The 23,199-nt window shown below is 27.8% G+C and overlaps 2 protein-coding genes across 5 annotated transcripts; one reads left to right on the top strand and one right to left on the bottom strand.

Moving 5' to 3' along the window:
- The first annotated feature begins 10,179 nt into the window (after window positions 1-10,179).
- On the top strand, window positions 10,180-14,989 carry LOC110630583 (zinc finger CCCH domain-containing protein 18). 4 transcript variants are annotated; one of them, XM_021778129.2, is made up of 8 exons: window positions 10,180-10,347; window positions 11,648-12,611; window positions 12,705-12,872; window positions 12,969-13,148; window positions 13,974-14,050; window positions 14,126-14,293; window positions 14,363-14,468; window positions 14,570-14,989. In XM_021778129.2, exons 2-8 carry the CDS (start codon window positions 11,665-11,667, stop codon window positions 14,649-14,651), a joined length of 1,728 nt encoding a protein of 575 aa, XP_021633821.1. In that variant the 5' UTR covers window positions 10,180-10,347; window positions 11,648-11,664; the 3' UTR covers window positions 14,652-14,989. The 4 variants fall into 4 exon arrangements, with proteins under 4 accessions (XP_021633821.1, XP_021633819.1, XP_043805865.1 ...); XM_021778127.2 differs by having other exon boundaries at window positions 10,180-10,443; XM_021778130.2 differs by having other exon boundaries at window positions 10,181-10,343.
- A 3,381-nt stretch (window positions 14,990-18,370) lies between these two features.
- On the bottom strand, window positions 18,371-22,224 carry LOC110629889. The gene is made up of 2 exons (XM_021777085.2): window positions 21,810-22,224; window positions 18,371-21,091 (listed from the first exon to the last, which is right to left on the bottom strand). Exon 2 carries the CDS (start codon window positions 20,976-20,978, stop codon window positions 18,786-18,788), a length of 2,193 nt encoding a protein of 730 aa, XP_021632777.2. The 5' UTR covers window positions 20,979-21,091; window positions 21,810-22,224; the 3' UTR covers window positions 18,371-18,785.
- Between the last annotated feature and the right edge of the window lie 975 nt (window positions 22,225-23,199).

Below are 23,199 nucleotides of genomic sequence, written 5' to 3'. Positions count from 1 at the left end.
GTATTGAGCTTTAAATCAAAAGGGCAATTATGTTGTGAAGGAAGACTATCGTGGGGTAATGGAGGATCTGACCATAGTTTTCTGTGACATCTTATTTAGAAAGTTGTTATTTCAGTTAAGTTAAAGTTTCTCATTTGGCGTATTTTACAAAATATTTTGCCTTGTAAACAAACAGACTTTCATGTTCTCTATTATTGCTTTTTTGCAAAATCTTGTTAGTTGCTGTTAAATTTTGGTTGGATATCTTTTCCTTCTCTCAATGCTATGTTGTCTTATGTTCTTACTTTTTTTATTTATGTCTCAACGTGAAGAGGTTTTTATATTGATATGGAGATTGTGGACACATCCTAATGATGTTGTATGGAATCAGATTTTTCAGCAGACTATTTACTTGGTTAATAGGGCTATGGCAGCTGGCTAGATTACATTTTAGAGTTTCAGATTCTGTTATTAAACCACTAGCGGTAGTAGTTTGGCAACCTCCTCCCCTTGAACATTATAAATGTAATATAGATATTGCTAATGATTCATATGATTTAGGAATGGAGGTCCGAAATTCATTGGGTATTGTTGTGAAGGTCAACTTATGATTGTGCATGGTTTAATGAATCCTCTATTAAGTGAATATTAAGTGAAGTATTGTGTTTTAGGGAAGTATTGAGCTAGTTGAAATTTAAAAATTATTTTCCAGTTTGTGTGGAGATGAATTGTGAGTTTATGTGGAGATGAATTGTGAGCTGGTTGTTAATGTTTTGAATTCTCCACACTCAATTCTTCATATTTTGAATTGATGATTAGTTATTGTAAGGCTCTTCTTCGTAAGTTACAGTATATTTTATTTGCTTTTGTTAGGAGATTAGCGAATCAAATTGCTCATACAGTTGTAAGGACAACTAATTTTATGTCTGATTTATGTCTTGCAAAAAAATAATTGAATTATATTTCATTTTAATTTATAAAAAAAATTCTTTTATTTAGAATAACAATTCATATTTTAATTTTAAAAATATATTACTTTTTAATTTTATTATTTAATAAATATTTAATATTTACACGCATAAATTTAATCGGATGATAACTCCATCTGAAGAAATAAATATATGAGATCTCATATTTTCCTCTCGAATTTTCAATCTTCATTTTAAAAAAATAAATAAATAAATATTTAACATTCATTAATTAAATTTAAACTTTTTATTTTAATATTCACTTTAAATTATAAATTTATTATGTTATACTCTTTTCAAAATTATATAATATTTAAATATAATAATCTGTATCATAAAAAATAATATTTTAAATTTATGCATATCTTAAAGGTTTTTTAATTAACTCTAAAAAATTGATTTAAATAAAAAATTATTATATATTTTAAAAGTTTAAATATAATTTTTAACAATCTCATTATTTCCTCTTCTCAATTTTATATTTATTATTATATTTTTTATAGTCATATTAATTTCGGACACTAATTATTTTTTAGTATTTTAACTTTTAATTTTTTAATAAATTGGATTTAAATTTTTGTATATGAATAAATTTTAAAATATAGTATATAATTAAAAAATTTCTCTTATTTTTCATCAAAATATAAGACTTAATAAAAATATCATAAATATATGAATTCATTTTTTTTCAGCCAATAAAAAAATAACAAATTTATAATTTTAAGTCATAATTTTTAATTGAATCAGACAAATTTTAATATAATTGTATTCATTAATAAAATTAAATTTTAATTAAATAGAAAGCTAAGCTATTCAATCCAAATGACTTTTTTAATTCATAAAATTAATTGAATTAAAATTTTTAATAAAATTATATCCATTACTAATATGAATTTGAGTTTAAATAAAAAATCTTATCTCGATAAATAATTTTTAGTTTAGATCTTAGCTAATAAAAAAGATAACAAATTATTATTTTAATTATTAAATTTATACCACACTATAAATAAATAATAGAATTTTATAATTTAATTTAAAAAATAAATATTATTTAATAATATTATTTGAATTTTAAAAAACATTAATTTAATCAATTCAAAATTTTTAATTTTTTTAATTATTATTCAGTCATAAATATACTATTATCATATTCAATTAAAGATAATTTAAAAAATTTCATTATTGTAATGTATTTTTTATAATTTCATTTCATAGTATTAAAATTATAATATTATATATAAAAATAAATATAAAATCAACTCAATCAATTTTTAATTTATTATTTATACATAATAAATTAATTTTTATATTATAAAGGTTATAATTAATAAATTATTTTTATATTTTATAATTAAATTTAAATAAAAAATTAATTAAATTTAAATATTAAATTTAATTAAAAATAATAATTAAATTAAAATATTAAATAATAATAAATTTATTTTTAAATTTTTTATTTCATTAATATTTTTAATTCTCACTAATTAAAATTTCTACTTAAAAGTATCAAATTATTATTTAAATAATTATCTAATATTTTAACATGTTATTTTAATAATTTTAATCTTAAAATTAATTTAATTATATTTTTATAAACTTTAAAATTAATTTAAATAATAAAATTAGCATTTAATTTATATCGCTATTTAAAAAATTTAATATCCTTATATTTTTATATATATCCTTTAAGATTTTTTTAACTAACTATAAAATTAATTTATATTTTAAATAGTGAAATTATCAAGTACAAAATAATTATAAATTATTATAAATAAATAAAAGACCTAAAAGTATTATCGGAAATTCTAATATTTTCCAAATCTTAATATTCTCTACATAAGATATATATTTTCACAATATTTAAAATTTAATCTTTACGTAATTTTTACCATTAAAGATATAAATTAAGATGGACACTATATTAAGAAAAATAAAAAATAATACAATAAATTTCTTAACGTCAATTATGGATACGTGAAATATTAATACTTAATATTAAATTAAATTCTAAAAAGCGAGTTATTATTTAAGAAAATACAAATAAATTTAAAATTAAAATAAATAAAATTATCGAGAGCTAATTAAATAATTTTGACACAAATATATTTAAATAAATAATTTCTTGCAAAACATTGATAATCTATTTTTAATTCAGAATCAATTTTATATTTCAATTGAAATCAAATTAATTAAACAAAATGATAATTGCGAGAGTAATAAAATTTCAAATCTACGCCGTCAACTGTCTGGATCATCCCCGATTCTCAATAGAAATCCAACGGCAGAGCAAAGTTGCAAAAGGGATAGGATTGGGCGAGGGAAGGAAAGGAAAGGATAAGCAAACAAAAAATAATAAAATATCCTCTCCTTTTTAATTACTTTTTTAGCCTTGCTTTGTTTGTGCACCACATCACATGTACGCTAAATAAATACTTATATTCTACACTAAAATCCTAATATATTTAATATATGAACTTAAAATAATTATAATAATTAAATATAAATTATTTTTATTAAAATATTATTTTTATTTCTTCTTAAATTGTGTATTTATATATAAAATCTTAATGAAGATGTGTGGTGCTAAGGAGAGGATTGACGCTTGGCCCATTGAACGCGAGTAGCCCCTTGACTGTCACATGCATGAGTATCATCATCACGTGCCAAAACCTCATATCTCGTTTTCTTTTTCTTCTCCGCTGTCAGTCCGCTTCTTCTACCTCTATTGTGTGGCCATTATCAGGTTGGTCCTGCTCTGTGCTTGGACGGTCAATTCTAAAGCGTTCAAGTATCAGTACCAGTGAGCTCTTCTCCATAATGGTGAAGTTTCTACGTATGGTGTTTGATGATGTGAAATCCAGAAAAATAAATTTTTATAAGGGTTGAGTAAGTTTGATAGGTGATTCTCTCGTTTTATTATTTTTCTTTGTCCATCGTGTAATGGCTTCACTGTCATTGGGTCACCTATCTCTGCCATACAGATACGGACGTACAAGAATATCATATCTCTGTTCCATGAGTAACGGCCATTTAATTCCTCCTTTGCACGCATGCGGATGGACCCACTAAGTAAATGAATTGGTGACTTTTTCTCCTTCGGACTAGGCCGGTTGGTGAGATTAGGACTGAAGCTCGGAGGTCTGATTGTAGGGCCGAAAAAACTGGACCGGACCAATTAAGAGAATTTAGTTTTGGGCTTACATGTGTTGTAAAAATTAAGCCGATCAGTAGTACTCTAGTTTTGGGCTTACAAGTGTTGTAAAAATTAAGATATTTCTAAAATTTATTCAATTTTTATTTAACAGTGATTGCAGTGGCTGTTAGCTGTACTAATTATTCATATAGCATTTACATATATTTTTTAAAGAATTTTAAGTATAAGTATACTAAATTACTTTATGCTTTCTAATTATAGCGGTGTTACTATATTTATAATATATGTAATCATTCTATAATTAAAGATTATATAGATAAAGTAACTAAAAAATACATTAAATAATATACTATTACTGTTATTTACATGCTTATATATTTATATATATTTGATAAATTAATTATTAATTTTAAAATTTAAATTGTAATTTAAATATAAGTTTCCATTAAAAAATTATATAAATTTATTTTAAAAACTAAATTATACTAAATTATATTAGAATCGAAAAATTAGAATCATGCGACATAACAATCACTCAAAATAAGTTATAAATTGTTATTATAAAATAGAGTCTCATAGCAAAGATTTGATAGGCTGATACGTGGTCCCACCCATAAAAATTAAGACTCGAATATCATAAAAGTCGATCCTTCACTAAGACTCACTCTTTTGAAGGGGACGAATTTTCATATAGCGAATACAATCTAACGAATTTTGATTGCACTTATAATAAGATCTCTTATCATTAATTGGTACCTGCCTGCTTTTTAAAAAATTTAATAACTAACTATATCTTATTACAATATAAAAATTAATAAATACAGAAATCAAAATATGCATTTTTATCCACTTTTATCAGTTTATTTTTACTGACTTGATCGTCAAAATGATTATATACATCTGACAATCACAATTCAGCTCCATTCTTGATAAATTTATTAAAAAGAAAACCATGATAAATTAAATTGAAACTATACTAAAATTTTGATTTTTAGATAAACATTTAACTACATTTGAAGACGCACAATCCTAAAACTTACTACATCAACACCTAAATGAAATCTTCATGTAATTATTTTAATATTAAAAAACAATATGTTGAATATACACATTATGAATAATATTTATAGTAGTGATTAGTTGCTATAATAAAATATAATCTATTCTAACTTTTATATTTTACTAAAAATTAATTCAGAAAATCACGATATTCTCACTTACTAATTTTATTTGTTTATATATCATTCACATTGATTATAACGAATCCAATATATATGGATATACTCAATAGTTTGCTAGACAAATAAATAAAAAAATAATTAAATTATTTCGTTGAAAAATATTTTTTATAAATAAATTAATTATAAGTGTAAATTTATTATGATCAATAAAATTCTAATTTTTTATTTAAAAAATTACATTATTAAATGAAGAGATGTTGATTCTATAAATAAATGATAATTTTAATATGACTTGAAAGCTAAAAAGTAAATTATGGTATTAAAATGAATACAGGTTATGCGGCTATTGTTACGATCACATGGCAGTCCATGAAGGCAAAAGACATGTTCTGGCCTTCACCATTACAATTTATTTAATATAATGTTGGATGAGAACAACAAAATTCCATTAATTAATAAACTTGTCTGATTATGACAAAGCTGTCCAAATCTTCATCATTAATTATACTAATTGCTTTCAACGAACATGTTTATTTATTTTTTATATCACAAACTTCAAACTTGGAACTCCATGCCTTTTCTATTTTTTTTCTCATTCTAACTTGGATCAAAATATTTTTTTAATAAAAGAAATTAGATCTTTTTCTACACTTTAAAAAATTTATTATATAATTTTATTTTTTAAATTAAAATTAAATAATAAAAAATATATTATTTTATTAAAAATATTTTTCAAATATAAATTATTTTGAACAAACAACTAAATTTTAATTACCGAAATTTTATATATGTTTTCGATTTATCGTTGCCGGCAGTCGTTAGTGAAGTGGGGAGAGCGTCGACTGAAAATTATGGAAAAGGAAGCGAGGGAGAGAGACGTCCACGAAGAGAGGAAAACATAGTAAAATAAAAAAAGAAATTAAAAATTAGGGTTAGTTTTGTTAGTATAGCTAATCGGGTTCGATAATAGGTATCCGATCACTTAATTTCAAACTCTACTCGAATTCGAGATAGATAAAATTTTTCAAATCTGAATCCGTCTAAATCCATTTTATAAAAACTCAGATCCATTTTAATAGAATTTAGACGGATCAAATACCCGTGAAAATCCGCCAACCTGCCATCCCTATCTAATATCTTCTTACAGTGTATAGCTATCTAAAATTCAAAGTATCTAAAATTCAAAGTCTGAATGTTCTGTTGGGTGAATGAAAAACGTAGGAGTTAATAGTATTAAAGAAGAGTGCAGATATAATAAATAGGTGAGATTTTGAATTTAAAAATTTTTTTATTTAATATATTATTTTTTAAAAATAAATAATTTATATCATTATATAATTCAACATTTTTCATAAATAATAAATTTTATTTTTATTTTTTATTTTTTTATAAGATTATTTTGCGTGTTTCGGGTGTGTGTGTATATAAATATAAGAGCTATGAACATTGGGAAGAATTAAGCAACGTTGTTAACACGGAATGATCCAATCTTGGAATTGGCAACCAAAACCCTATTCACGAGGCTTTTTTTTTAAAAATTACTTAGCCATTAAGCCCCCATTTTTAACCATTTATTAATGCAGTTTTTGCATTCTCACTCTCAATTTTTTTTATTTAGTCAAAGTTGTTTTAGTAACTTAGTAGAAATTTTCTTTAAAATATTAAAATAAATCTCAAGTTTGCTATATTCCTCACACGCTTGAGAAGTTTTTACTTTCATTTGCTTTACCATTTCGAAAGTAAGTTAATTAGTCTAATCCACGTAAGTAGAGTTTTTTTAGTAAATATCTTTAGCTAATTTCATATGATATATACTTAGCAGTTAGAAATTATATTAGCCAATTTCACGTATATTACGATAATATTTTGTTGAATATCATATCATCAAAGAATTATATATTAATTATTATATAATTTAAATATCGAGTATTATAGTATATGCAAATTGAATTAATAAATATTTATTATTAGAGTGAGAATGTTTATGTTATTTTGTTATTATTTTTTATTAAAATTTATGAGAATTTAATATATCAATTGAATAAATAAAGTAATATTATGATAAATATACTTATTGGTAAGGATATAATCAAACTGAACAAAGCAAGTTTTAAAGAATTCAAGTTTAATTCGATAATTTTTTTTAAATTTAAGTTTAACTTGAATTTTACTCTTTTTAAATTCGAGCGAAATATTAATAATAAGTTCAAATTTAGTTTATTTAGCAAATAAGTTTAGATGAGTCGAATTCGTTTAATTTCGAATAATTCATAAATTATTTAATTTATTTATAGATATAATAAATTTTAGTTTTAAATTCATAAATTTAAAATTAAATAATTTTAATTAAATAAGTATATATATAAAAGTTAGTTTGTATATTAATAAAAAAAGTATTAAATTTTAATGATTCAAATATACATAAATTTCATGAGTGTAATTAAATTATGCAAAATTAAATTTTAAAAAATTTAAATTTGATTTAACATACTATTTAAATGTCGAGTCTCGTTTATAAATTCAAAAATGGGTACAACTCATGAATTTTAAAATTGAATATAATAAAATTTAAATTTAACTCATTTACTAAATGAGTCGTTTAGAAATCAAATAGAATTTAATTAAATTTTTATCGAAATAAATCTCAAATAATTTAATACAATACAGCTCTTGCCTCACATATTGTTTTTTTAAATTTAGCCAATTATAATACAATTTTATTCTTTGACTGCATCAATAATAATAATAATAATAATAATATTATTATTATTATTATTATTATTAATAAATAGCAAAAACTATATTTATTTAAAATTTTTATTTGATTAAATTATACTTCTTTATAATATTTTTAGGAAAAATACTTTAATATATGGTCTAATAATAACATATGTTCAACTTTGGTTTTTTCTCTAAACATTTGTGCAACTATTTTAACTTTCTACTAAATTAATTAGTTGTATAATTTGATTATAATCATGGATAATTCTTACTATAAAAAACTAAAGTTGATATTATAATGATGGATAATTTTAATTTTTATATATATTTTTTATGATATTAAAAACTTAAAACCGGTAAATTTAATTAAATGTTCAAATTACATAATGAATTCACAGTAATAAAAAAAATAGCTGTTGTGATTGTGTTTATTTTAGTAATGTTAATTTAATATTTTAATATTTTCTTAAATTATATATTTACGATTTTAGTTTGACAGTAAATATATTTAAATAAATTTAAGAGATTTCAGTTTCTATTCGCTCAATTTTTAATTTTTATTTTATAAAAAAAAAATATTTATAATTCTAAATAGAATTTTTTTTATATTTTTTAATTTTAACTTTCAAACACTGCAATTTATTATTAAATGTTTTCGCTTTAATACTTTGAGTTGTTGGAAGATATTCATCTTGAATTAATATGAATCTAATTTGTTAAATAGTTTATAATTTTTATTAAAATATAATATTTTCGAAAAATAAAGTCTGACGCAAAACTCAAAGGTATGCCTACTGACTTAGCATCAGAGTATTGATCTAAAAGTTTGAGAGATTTTTTTCAAGAAAAAAAAAAAGTCAATAGATATTTGGACATTTTTTATTTTAAAAAATGAAAAGGATAAGCTCGACCTTCAACTCACACAATCCCTAAATCTAATCATCTTTTTCTTTTAAAAAAAAATAAAAATAAGAATTAATAATATAATCTCCTTTTTAGTTAATCACTTGATCAAATTAGTCTTTATCCGCCAGAATATAGCCTAAAAAACGGTTGAAACATAATCGATCGGCTTAATCTTAAAAAAAATAAAATAAAATAAAAAAATAAAAATCCCACTTCTAACGACGAACCTAACGTCCCCGACCTTGTTTCTCTCTTCATGAATCTACTCGGGATTCACGAATCATTTACTTCTCCGTCACCCTCTTAACGGTAACCGTTAATCCTCCTTCACAAAGATTATTTTTTTACCACAAATACCCCTCCACTCATCGCCACCAATCGCGGAGAACTGAACTGGAACTGGAACTGGAATTTTACCAGTACGATGACACGTAGGACAATATCCCTGGGTGGCGTGGGGCCCACATGTGCAGATAGACAGAATAGAAACCTTCTGGTGTTCATGGATCTGTAGCTGATCCGTATATAGAAACCGCAAGGTACCAGACTGTAGCTTGCTTTACCATTTGACACGTGGCGAACATGCAGTGAGTTTTTGAAGTGGACAATCACAGCCGCTTATCTTTCTCATAACGTACACGTGGGGCCGTAGTTGATTCGCGTAATCTAACGGGCCGGTTTTTATTTGATTTTGGATCGATTTTATCAGTTATAAAAATCTAAACTAAATTGCACGGAAAATAATTTTTTTTTAAATAATAAAGATAATTAAATTAAATTTAAATTTAAATTTAAATTTCTTTCAAATTGGTAGATTAAAATTAAAATTTAATTCCGAAAATATTGTTATCGATCCGTTGGATAGTTTTGATTTGGTTTGAATGGGTGAATTCTAAAATTGAGGGAGGGGGTAATAATGTCATTTCGGTGAATTTACAGTTTAGGAAATCCAAACAAGTTGGCGCAATTTTCTCCAACTAGAGTACAACCTGTAAAATTTAATTTATTATTATTATTATCATAGGAAGAGAATTTTAAAATTTGAAAATAAAAGGGGGAAATTAAATAAATATATAAAAATTTCTGTCATGTGCTTTTTTGAGGATAGAATGTGTGTATATTTAAGCCATAGTTGATTTAAACTAAAGACAAGGCGCCTTTTAAAAGCCTATCCTTTCTGTCATTTTTGTTTTTTTTTTTTTTTTAAAAATAATCTTATTATTATTATTATTATCTAAATATTTAAATAATGGTGTCGTTTTTTCGGAGAATGAAGAACAGAAGACGATAAAAGCAGCAAAAGAAACAGAGAGAGTAATAAAGGGAGAGACACAGAGATACAAGGAAGCCAAAACAGAGAAAGTGATTGATTGAGAGAGATAGAGAATTCAGTAAAGCCCATGGCCATGGAAGAGAAGGTGTATGAGGCCTTGGGTTGGTTTGTCTGATTTTGCTTCTTCTTCTTCTTCTTCTTCTTCTTCTTCTTCTTCATCATCTTTCAGAAGCCATATCTGTTTGGTTTTGGTTTTTGTGGGTAGGTCTGGTCTGGTCTGATACTTTTTCAAAGGTTTTTGCTTTTCTGGTGAATTATTGCAAAAGGTTCTTTCTTTTGATGTGGGTATTATTATTATTTTTTTAAATGTTTCAAAACTTGGGAGTTTAGTGTCCAAAATGACTGAGGAGTGGTGTTCTGTTTCTTCAATTGATGGAGTTTTAACGTTTCTGTGATTCCAGTGTCAGTTATGTATTCTTCTTCTGGTTTGATATGGCCTTATTTGAAGTTTCTATTGGTTAATTTCAGATGAAATTATAAGAATCCGCATTTGTATTGGCCAATTTCCCTGAAATTTGACGTCAGTTTCTTAAGCAATGTAGCATAACAATGGTTGGGTTTTTAAGATTATTGTGTTTTACTCAAATGTTTTTTCTTTGATATACATATTTTTTCTGGGTTTATTCTTAAGTCAAAAAATTAAAAATCAAGAAGAAGAAGAAGAAGAAATCAAGGGCTTTTTTCTTCTTTTAATTTTTTTAACCCACATGGTTGAATTTCTAGAGTATAAAAATCTGTTTTAAGATTGAGATTAGAGCAAATATCTCTTGGCATTTCAGTATTTCTCTAAGTCTTCTACTCTGAAGCATAATTTTCTTTTTAGTTTCTCTGATTCTCTCAGAAAGAAAAAGAAAAAAATGTGATGTGTTCCAGTTTCTGTTCTATGCCTTTTTTTTTTTTTTTTTTTCTTTTCCATTTTCCCCTTTATTTTCTTTTTCTTTCTGTTTGTTTAAAGTCAAAATTATACTGTTCTCTATGCTAAATAAAGAAGCAAATTTATGTATTTCCTGTTTATGCTTCTCTTTTTGAAGCAATAATTTTCCAGCTTTTATCTGGTCAGATTTAGCTGTCAACTCTTTCTGTTTTTAACATATTTTCTTGGATCAGTTCTCCTTTCATGGATATAATGTTGTTTATGGTTATTTTATATGCATAATAGTTAGCTTCTTTATGTTCTGAAAGAAATGGAAAATGGTGAAATATGCATTGTATTGTGGTAAATTTTAATGAATATTAATGTTTTTATCATCTTGGTCTGATAGATCTGCATTTAATTGTGGTACAGGTTGTGTATGAATTGTAATGTTGTCTTTGTGCTGTGTCAAATCTCTGTCTGAAAACAGCAAAGTTAGCAGATTTCATATATAAATGTCATAACCATGTCTACTTGGATTGAATTTTGCAGGGCTTTGAGCATTTGAAATGGATTTTTCAGAATCAACTAAGGTTGTATACAACAGAATTCAGCAGCTAGAGCCTGAAAATGTGTCTAAGATTATTGGGTATCTTCTGTTACAAGACCATGGCGAACGAGAAATGATCCGGCTAGCTTTTAGCCCGGATAATTTGATTTATTCATTGATTACCAAGGCCAAATCTGATCTTGGACTATACAAACCACCGGTTCCTACTCCAATCTCACCACCTCAGGTGAATTCATCACCTGCTTCAGACATCCCTCTACAATTTGCTCCCTTTTCACCGGCTTCTTCACTCCCAGCTTCGTCTCCAGTAGCTTCACATAGGGCTGCAAGAACATATTGGGATGCACAATTAACTGTGGACCAGCAACAGGTGCACAACTTGGAATTTGTCGCGCCAGGGTTTTCAGATTCGGTTGCTGAAGATTGTAGGCTTCAGAACCAAATGCAGTACTTGACTTTGGATGATCAGTTAGAGTTAATTAATTATTCTGATATTTCTAGTAATCACGTTTACCCGGAACCTGCAATGGGTCCTAGGACTAATAGAAGGTCTCCAAGTTTGCCTGATTTTCCTGTCAAAGTTTGTCATTATTTCAACAAGGGTTTTTGTAAACATGGAAATAGCTGTAGGTATTTCCATGGCCATATGATGCCAGAAAGCTTGTCTCAGATTTTCAGTCCAAAATCAAATGAGATTTCGAATGAAGAACATGTTATCTCACCAGGGTCTCTCGAAAAGCTTGAGATGGAGATTACTGAACTTCTGAGATCAAGAAGAGGGACACCTGTTTCGATCGCCTCTTTGCCAATGATGTATTATGAAAAGTATGGAAGGACACTTCAGGCAGAAGGGTATCTTACAGAAAGCCAAAGACATGGTAAGGCTGGTTATAGTCTGACAAAGCTTTTAGCACGACTGAAGAACAGCATTCGAGTCATTGACAGGTGAAATATGCGAATATTCATTCATCTTTCTTTTCCTTGTCAGTTATATTATCTTGGCTTTTATAACTTCTAATTGTAATTTGTTTGATTCAGACCTCATGGGCAGCATTCAGTGATTCTATCAGAAGATGTTCCCAAATATATGGAGTATGCCGGTGAAAGAAATGATCCTGGTGGAATTGTTGCCGGTTCTAGGCAGATTTATCTTACATTTCCGGCTGAAAGTACCTTCACTGAGCAAGATGTTTCCAGCTACTTCAGGTGAGTATATCAGATCATCTTTATATATGGTTGTCATTACCATTTTATTCTCTTTTGAGCCTTATATACTAAATATTTTTCATTTAATTTTTGTAGCAAATTTGGACCTGTTCAAGATGTTAGGATTCCATGCCAACAGAAGAGGATGTTTGGATTCGTCACTTTCGTCTTCGTCGAAACTGTCAAACAAATATTGGCAAAGGGGAATCCTCATTTCGTATGTGGGGCTCGAGTTCTGGTGAAGCCTTATAGGGAAAAGTCGAAGCTTGTTGATAGGTAATTTTTTAAAAATATATATTCTTATTTCTACAGGTGCAGCATCAATTATCTTCTGTTGAATTTGTGGTTAGATTTCATGTTACTTCCTTTTGATTTAGATATTTTTTCAATTCCTAAAGTTCTGTAACGTAGTTACTGCTTCCATAGTTTGCCAATCTGAAATGGCAAAGAGATTCTGAACATAATCATTATGGCCTATATAATAACTTATCTCTTCTTATAATTATGGTCATGTCATTAATTTGCATGCTGCCATTATCTTTTGACGTTCGGTGCTAGGCGATTTTTTCATTGGGTTTATTAAATCGTCACTGATATAAACCCCTTATTTTCTAAATTTGGCATCTATTGGAGTTTGTCAAAGATTCACATTGTTGGATTCTAAGATATTTTCTCCTACAGGAGTTGGCTAAGTTTGAGAATTTTGGTACTTTTTATTATGCTCTATCTCAATCATCAACATCAATAAATAGATTAAAGATTCCAGCTGGCTTGTCACCTTTTGTTTGCAAAAACTAGTGCTTCTTTTCTATTCTCCTGCTGCTTTTAAAAATAATAAAGAATCCCTCCTCCGAATTTTGTTTTCTTCTCAACTTTAAAGACTGGAACGAAACATATGATTGTGACATTGTTTAGTTGTGAAATCTTCAATGTGAAGCAAGTGTATGGGATTTCAGAGAACATGTTCTGGAAGAATTTTGATTTCTTGAAAGCAGAAACATGTTCTTTTGTTTTTTTGAGTTTGCTTTTAGAGTTGTATTTTGTTTTCAGTGTTTATTTTTTTCAATTTGTATTTATTGATTCTAGAAAATTTTGATGCAGAAAGTATGCCGAGAAAATACAGCACCCCATGTATTACAGCCCGCATTTCGTAGACAGAGATTTTGAGCTTCATTCGAGTAAGCTTTACCTTAATCTTCATTCAAGTAGGGATAACCTTCCGAATAATCGATTTTTTCTTGAAACTTTTGCAGTGACAAGAGTTGATAATTTAAGAATGCTTCGGAAGCAGCTAATGGAGGAACAAGAGCATGCACTTGAACTTGAGAGAATCCGTCTCTCCGAGATGAAATTAAGTTCTAAATCCCTCAATCATCACTCTCATTTTCGCTACTCAATGGATGAGTTAAAGTTTTCAGAAGGTGCAACATCCTTCCGATCTCGCTTCTATTTTCTCGGTTTTATTTTCGTAATGCTTATTCGTTGTATAGCCTCTGCAGAACACGCAGAGTTCCCATCTGCGGATCGTTTCAATTATTTTCCGGCCAGCGAGGATAAACTCAAGCATATAAACACAATTTACAGTGATCAGGACAGGTACTAAAACGATCAATCATTTTTTCTGCTATTATAGAGCTTAACATTTGTGCATGAAAGGTACAATTCTGATTCAGATTTCTTGGTTTCTTTTTGAGCAGCCAAGGACTCAACCTTCCAGAGTCTCCATTTGCATCAATGGGGAGTGGCATTTTACATAGAGAAGACACAGTACAGACATAACCATTATAGGGGTAGAGAGGAATCATACTGAAGACATTAATTAAATTTACCTCAACTCGAATCGTATAGCTTCGTAGTCGTTATACATAACCAATCGAAGTAGAAAAAGAAAAAAAAAAGAGAGAACTAGATGAACTCCTCCAGATTACTTGTGGAGGAGAATGCAAAGAAGACAGAATACAGCAAATTTTTACTTGAATTTCATTTTAATGTAATCACAGAAGCAAAAAAAGCCAGATAGCTGCTTGGTGTTTAGGAAGAAAATTGAATATACAGTATCCTTTTTAGCTGAAGTAGTAAAAGAAAAAATATATGCAGAGCTCAGAGAACACAGTAAAGAAGTTTTAGAGCTCTGCCAATAGTAGAGACTTCAGTTACTAATGCTAATAAAATTAATATATTTTTTATAATATAAGGATTAAATAGTTGTTTTTAAGGAAAAGAACACATGAAGAGATGAATATTTTGGGTCGATTTATGTTTGAATTTGAAACAGAGACCCGTAAAACGCGGAATGAAAATGCATACTTAAGAGGAGGGGTGGTGCTGAATGGATATAATTTTAAAATGTGCAGGTATAATTATGGATTCCTGTGGGTGATATTATAATATAATCAAAGTTGTTCTATGGGAGCCAATCAGATCATTGACTTTTTTTTTTCTTTTATTAATGAAAAAACACCTGCATGTTCTTAAAGTAGTTTTGAATTTGATGTGAGTTTTTGATGGATCTGATAAGGAAATTTGTGGGTCCTCTTCCTGATTTATTGAGGATCTGTGGACCCTACTTGCCCTTCACTTGTGCTCTATGCTTTTGGCCTTCTATTATCTAACATTTATAAAAGTATTAAGTGTGATAACAGTTCTGGTTATAAGAAAACCGTTATCCTCTTTTTGTTTTTTTTAATCAACCGTTATCCTCTTATACTCTATCTTACTCTTTTTTTTCTCTCTTGCTAAATGGCATCATTATCATCCAGAATTAAAATAAATTCTTATATATTATATATAAAATTTATATTTTTAAATTAAAAGAAATTAAATTCTTTTATTTTCATGTCTATATGCCATTCAATTTTATTTTTATTTTTATTTTTATTTTTTCTAAATAAAAATTAAAAATAAAAAAATAAAATAAAAATCTCTCAAATTTACTCTAATACACTTACCATCAGACTACATCTTAGAGTATTTTTTTTTATTAAAATTCCTTCCATTTTTATTTAAATATTATTAAACTCACTCTTACTTATTATAACAAATTTTTATATTAATATAATTAAAAAGAATTATTTCTCTCTTCTTACATCTCCATAACTTCATTTTTCTAATCAATTTTTTTTCTAAATTTTAGATATTTATATTAAAAATAATATATTTATTGTTTTTAATTATTAATTATAAAATTTTAACTCTTTCAATTGTATTAATTTTTTTACTCTTTCTAATCCCTTATATGTTTTATGAATTAAATGTTAAAAATAAATATTTAATAGTAACTAATAATAATGCATAAAATTTTCGAATGTTACTATGAATATTATTAATTTTAATTTTACTTGTACTTTATTAAATATTATTATTATTTTAATACTATTGATTTATTAAAGCTACTATTACTAAAAATAATTTCAGTATTTTATATAATCAAAAGAATTATTTAATATTAATATTTAAAATAAAATAATAAATATAAAAAAATAAAAAATAGCAACGAAATTTAACAATTAAAAATATAATTGTTAAAATAAATTACTTATTATAAAATTATTTAAATAATTGATTATTAAATTACTGATTATTTACAGATAAAATGTTGTATTTTACTTTTTTATATAGATTTAATTTTTTAACTTTTTTAGCTCTTTACTCAATTTGCGCGTTTTGACGAGGTCGGTAATTAGCTTGATCACAAAATGCTTTTTTGGTTGAAATTAGAAGGGGTAGGAAGTAGATGGGAGCGATATTATCGAATTAATTTAAAATTTTAATTTATATTTTTATTTATTTTAATTAGATTCACTTTTAGCTTCAAAATTTTTTATTATTTTAATTTAATTTGATTTTAATAAAAAAATAAAAATAATTAAATAAAAATAATTAATAATAATAATATATTATTTTTAATAATATAAAAATTAGACTATAATTAAATTTGAAATATTTTATTTAAATTTTAAAATGATAAAAATAATATATAAAAGATGAAAAATTTATTAAAAAATTAAATCGATTAAACCAAATTAAATTAAATCAATTTGATTTAATTTTTATTTAAAATTAATATAATTTAATTTATATAAATATTAAAATTTTAATTTTAATTTATTTAATTTAATTTAATTTTAAACTAAATTGATCGAATATTTAGCGTTACGGAAACAAAAGACTTAATATCTCCTTGCAGGCGTGTTTGAATTTTTAATATATTTTAAAAAGCTGATTATTTTAATAAAAGTTCATAGATCTCCCATATTTTATGCTATTTTTTTTTCCTTCTATAACACAACATTTAAAAAAAATTATTTATGTGTTATTTCTAGTCTTTTCTTCATGAATTTATTATATTATTAAAAAATAAAAAATAAAATAATTAAAATAAATATTTCTCATTATTTTCAAGACCCACAATTACTAAATAATTCTCATGGAAAATTTTAAATCCTAGCAATGCGTGTTAGTTGTGCTAACCGCCTTTTCCCTGGTCTAAAAAATTTAAACTTGAAATTTGTAGTATGATAAATTGAATATAACCAAATCAAGGAGAAAATAAAATCAACTAAATCGATTTAATTGGAGTTTTATTTTAGGTTTTTTAAATTTATTTAAATTATTTTTAGTTATAAAATAAGATCAATCTATAATTAATTAAATATTAAAATATTCAGTTTAATTCTATTTTTGTTAAATGTTTGTTTATCCGTATCAAGGAAAAACAGAGAGATTATACATTATGGTAATTTTCTCTTACATAAATAAGACCATAACTATTTAAGAAAGAAACCCACAAACACAAATATTTATATTAGTACTTTTTTTTATGGTATCTTATTCCTTTGTTTGGTATAATTTATTTATAAAAAAATAAATAAATTTTTGTAAAATTATGTAAAATTTTAATTTATTTTAAAATAAAATTTTTAAAGTTAAAAAAAATTAAAATTATTTAAAAAAAATGTGACTTCAATTAAATTCTATTATATATATTAGAATGGTATTAGATATTTTTTTTTTTCCCAAGGAGAATGCTTTATATGGCAATGCACTCACCAAATCATACCTTAAGCCCTATTACAATAATGGGCCCAAATTTCTCCTCCATCTTCTTGGGCTGGTGGACTAATTTCTGCGCTGCATTCAGAAGTTCATTGCTAGTTTGCAAAGCAAGTCACCTCAGAAAGGTTGGACATATATAGAACTTCATTGCTAGTTTGCAAAGCAAGTCACCTCAGAAAGGTTGGACATATATAGAACTTCATTGCTAGTTTGCAAAGCAAGTCACCTCAGAAAGGTTGGACACATATAGAACTCGGCATAGAATCCACCATAATTAATGATTATAACCTAGGAATAAAACATCATTAAGAATTTCCATCTTCAAGATTTGCAGCTGCAGAAGGGGCATGGCTGAACGGACCATAATAAATAGACAAGCAAGACGAACATTACAAAGTTAAAAGCAAATTATATGTTGCGGTTGACAAGAGTGTCTCAACTGCTGGTACCAGAAATAAAAAGTACACTTGCATTCCAAGAATTGAGCAGCAATCATAAACTCAGAGGGCTAGCAGTTGAATTGCACTGACTGAGCCTCGCAATTCTTTGGCATTGAATTGTGGCCCAACATACAAAGACTACATTTTTCGTTGAGTTCGCTATCGGTTGTAACTAAATAAATGTTACAACAGCCTCATTGAACAGAAAGTACACTCCTGTCAATAAGCAGTCAGTTGACTCAGAATTCCAGACACAACCTTCCTCAGTAAACATCAAATTATCTAAAAATCATATGGAGTTATTGTTGCATTGGCCTTGAACCAGGTGTGAAATATTGTACAGTCAACCTAAAATTTTCTATAAAAATGATAAACGCAACTCCAGATGTACCATGCTCTCCTGCTTGACTCTGGTTAACTAATCCTTCCCTTCTGTTGCAGCATGAAGGAGTTCGTCTGGAGTTGCTGCCGGGTCTAGATCCCAACACTTGTCTGGCAAATTATTCCCTTCTCCTTCAAGCGACCAAGATGGTACCTGGTGAGAAAAGCGTAGCATCTCTCTCCTAGGAATCCATCTAATGGCATCCTTGCTTGTGTTCCTTTGGTATACTGTCTTGAAACCTGCCAATTTTATGAGAGGAGCAATGCAAACTCCAAGCTCCTCAGAATAATCATCGAGAACCTCAACCATCTCATATTGATGCCTTACAACATCCGGGGTTGATATGTTCCAATCGGGTGACCAGTTTCGATAAACAGCCCAAATATCTCCACTTTTGGGGTATATACGAACACAGCCACCCCTGCCAGCTTTCTCCCCTTTCAAAAGATGAGAGAAAATGTTCACTTGATCGACAATATCGGTGTTCCAAGCTCTGAAGTGCCCACAAGATTTTGTAAATCCAGAATCTATCCAATTCACTGGCCCAAATTCACTATCAGTTTTAGAGTTTAAGTAAGTGATGAGAATCTTGAAGGGACTAACTGAGATAATCTGGCGGATCAAACAGTACAAGCGAGGCATGCCGTCATCTTCATCATATATAGCCCATATTTGCTTTGGCTTGAAGCATTCCTCTGATCTATCTTTGTCAAAATCATGGAAATCAGGATCAGGAACTGTTATTGAGACTGGCCCAGCTTTAGATGGCTTTATTTGACGGCTGGAAACATCTGAATTATCATATTTAGGAGCAACTCCTGCCCCTCTGGATTGGTCTTGTGCTTTCTGTTTAATTGCAGCAGCTGAATCGGCAGTGGCAGCAGCAGCGGCGGCAGCAGCGGCGGCAGCAGCGGCGGCAGCAGCAGCGGCGGCAGCAGCAGCGGCAGCAGCAGCAGACCTCATCTCTTCTAATTTCTTACGAATATCAGTCCTTGCCTTGTCAATCAACAACTTCCTAGCATCAAAAGCAGGTGCAATTGAGATGCGTCTTGCTGGGAGTTCATTTGGACTGGAAAGCTTGGGGTTATGCTCCACACTGGCATTTCCATTAGCTAATCCTACTTCTGGAGCAGAATTCAATCCCTTTTCTTCATATCCATTCCTAATGTTCGTTCCGAAAACAACCTTCCTTTTCTTATCAGGTCTACCAGCCTTAAAACCTAAAGATTCATTGTAACCAACAGAGACATTTGGATTCACGTTACTAATGGCAGTTTTCATGGCACGCTTTCCAGTGGCTGCTGACTTAAGGTTAGCTCTTGCTGCAGTAGCAGTTCCATTAACCTGATAAACAGCATCAGTGGATAGAGCTGAAGATCCATTATGACCCACAACTGCAGAAGAAGTTCCAGAGAATGAGCTCCACTGAAATGACACATTTGAGACATACTCATACCCATGGCCAGTGGGTAATCCTGAAATCCCATTGCCTGTAAATACAGTAGCAGTGGTTGGGACATATGTAACTCCATCATATCCATGACTTCCGTACCCACTACCAGAAACATATGACCAGGGAGTGTAAGGAAAAGAACCATTCACAGGAGCTGTCCCAGTTTCCACAGCAATGAAAGTGCCTCGACAGTTCTTACATGAAAGTCTCTTGTTCACATACTTCCTTAGATACTCATACTGAACTTTACAAGAAGTGCAAACAGTCCAAAAGGTGTCCAGTCCATGAGAATTTGAAGAATTGGAACAATTGTTATATCCTGTGACCCCAGCAGTATGAACAGAAGATAAGTTTGTCTGTGCAACACAAGGTGCCATCTGTTTGTTTCTTTTGAGATCATAAGAGCTTCGCTTAAGATTATCTGACAACATGGTCCATGCTTCAGATACAAGTTTAAATGCTCCATCAGCTCCCACAGTTTTATTCTTGTCAGGGTGAAGCAACACAGCCATCTTCCTGTACTGCTTTTTCACTGCATCTCTGTCTGCAGAAGGCTTCAATCCAAGAACTGAATAATAATCAATTTCACCATTGCATTTCATCTCAGATGCAATATAAACTTCAAAAGTGGCCACCATCTGAGATATACCCTCAAGTCCAGGACACAGAGTTTTTGCCTTTAAAGCATAATTCTTTGCACCAGCAAAGTCTTTTTCAGCAAATCGCTTCTCAGCAATCTCTTTTGCCCGAAGGGCCTCCTCTACATTGGCTTCCATGTAGAAATTCAAGTCACTTATAAAGCCAAAAACTTGATGCAAAAGCTATGACCAGCTCGGCGCGCATAACATCACGCAACACCCAATTCTCATGCACAACCACATTTTTCTATCTGCAAATATTTTTTCAGCACGTTTAGGTCCTTGTAGCACGTAGAGTCAAGAATATTCAAACCAAAACCTTAAATGATCAAACTGAAAATATTTTCAATGAGACTAATATATTGTAGTATTAATCATAGATAAACCATGTTTTGGATTTCAATATAGTCTCAGAAGTATTTAACATCAACTTTGACCTCTGATTAATTAGTGAGAAATGTTGGGGGCAAAAGAAAGAACGCCCAAAATTTCAGAGACATTATGCGTCATTCCATGTGCTTACTAAAATTAGAAATTACAAATATAAATCAAACGTGCGACAATGAGTCACCAGATTTTATCATCTGTTCAATTTCTCAGCAATGACATAGAAAAGGCAGCTTTATATCCTATTTTCCCTGATTTTCCTCAATTTTCCCACTAACCAAACATATAAAAAGACAACTAGCAAAATAAAAAATCTCAGATCAACATAAATACCAAAAAGAACAAAATTAAACTAAAATTCCCAAATCAAACCCCGGAATCTACTTAATTAACATCTCAAACAAATGCTCATAGATCCAAGCTTAACAAACCCTAGATTTTCAACTATTAATTCCAAAACTTCAAGCAAAAAAATAAAACCATACACAAAATCAAAGTGTACAATAGTCCTACAGTAACAATTAATTTACACACAACTAAAGTCACACAAAAAAGAAAAACAAAAAACGCGAGAGAACTCACTGAGATTTGAACAGTAAAATGAGAAGTGAAGCAAGACCCAGATCGCCACGTGTACTTTGGAGGTCGAGAAAATCAAGATAGTGACCTGATTTCATGAATCTCAGTGTACTGTGAAGTCTCACACACACAAAAACACAAACAACTTTTTTGCTGCTTATTTTATAGACGATAATAGAGGAAGGTAGCACAGAAATTGTTAAGGATTTAGGGTTTTTTTAAGAGGATAATTAATGGATTGGGTCTTGGGTTAGCTTGTGGGTCATAGTATGGGTGGGAATTTTGGTGAATCGGCGGCGAGGATTTGGGAGGGTCCCGTCGATCGTCGATCACCGATCGGAAATGAGGGAAAATTAATAAATAAAAATGATAATTTTCAGAGGAAGTAAACGGTGTTAATAGTATTTAATGGTGGGAATCGCTATAGTGCGCAGGGGTGCGTATTCTGCATTATAATTATTATTTTTTTGGCTTTTATAATTCTAATTGTTATTATTAAAAATTAATTTTTATTACTTTGAGAGGATAGTGTTTGGTAGAGGTTAGAAGAAAAGTTGGCTAAATGTTAAAAAATTATTTTTTAATTTTTTTAATTTTTATAATATTATCAAATATAGTAACTAAATTTGTATTTAGTTATTACTTTATATGGATTTATTTTTAAACATAATTTTTATATTATATTATATATATATACACAAAAAATACTAAAATTAAAAATTTTATTTAATTTGTTTAAAGTATTATTTGTTAGAATAAAAGGGATTAAGTATTTGAATTATTTATAATGTAAGTTAATGTTTAAATTATTTTTGTCAATGAAATCATTTAATTTAAATAATTATTCATATAGAAACTAATATCAAAATTTTGAATACTAAATTAATAATAAAATTTATATATTTTTATTGAGATATATTTAAGTTTAATATAAATAATATTTGAAAAATAAAATTTTATTTTAATTATTCTTTTAAGATGCAAATTACTACTTTAAAACATTTAAATTGCCTCGTCTGAAAAAAAAAATCAAGAATATAAAAATATATATATAGTTCTGTTAAAAAGAATATAACGAGAAACTTTTGATTTTTAAAGTTTTAAAAATAAATTTTATTTTAGATTATCTTTATTGGAAAGAAAATATTCCAAGTAAAGATTTGTAAAAAAGAAAATAAAAATATTCCCTAGAATATTTGTCCTTTTAGTAAAGATGACGAAGTAAAACTTGATAAAAGAAAATTGGTTAAAATTGAAAGCTATTTTAGAATTTACAAATAATAATAATAATAATTATTATTTGTAAAATTAGGCTCACGTGATATATTCATACGACTATCGAATTTTAAAAAATTTAAATTTAATTTATTAAAATTTTATTAAATTCAATCTG

This window comes from Manihot esculenta, chromosome 13 (assembly GCF_001659605.2).
Source record: "Manihot esculenta cultivar AM560-2 chromosome 13, M.esculenta_v8, whole genome shotgun sequence".
Taxonomy (NCBI): Eukaryota; Viridiplantae; Streptophyta; class Magnoliopsida; order Malpighiales; family Euphorbiaceae; genus Manihot; species Manihot esculenta.
This window is presented reverse-complemented; position numbering and strand designations above follow the sequence as displayed.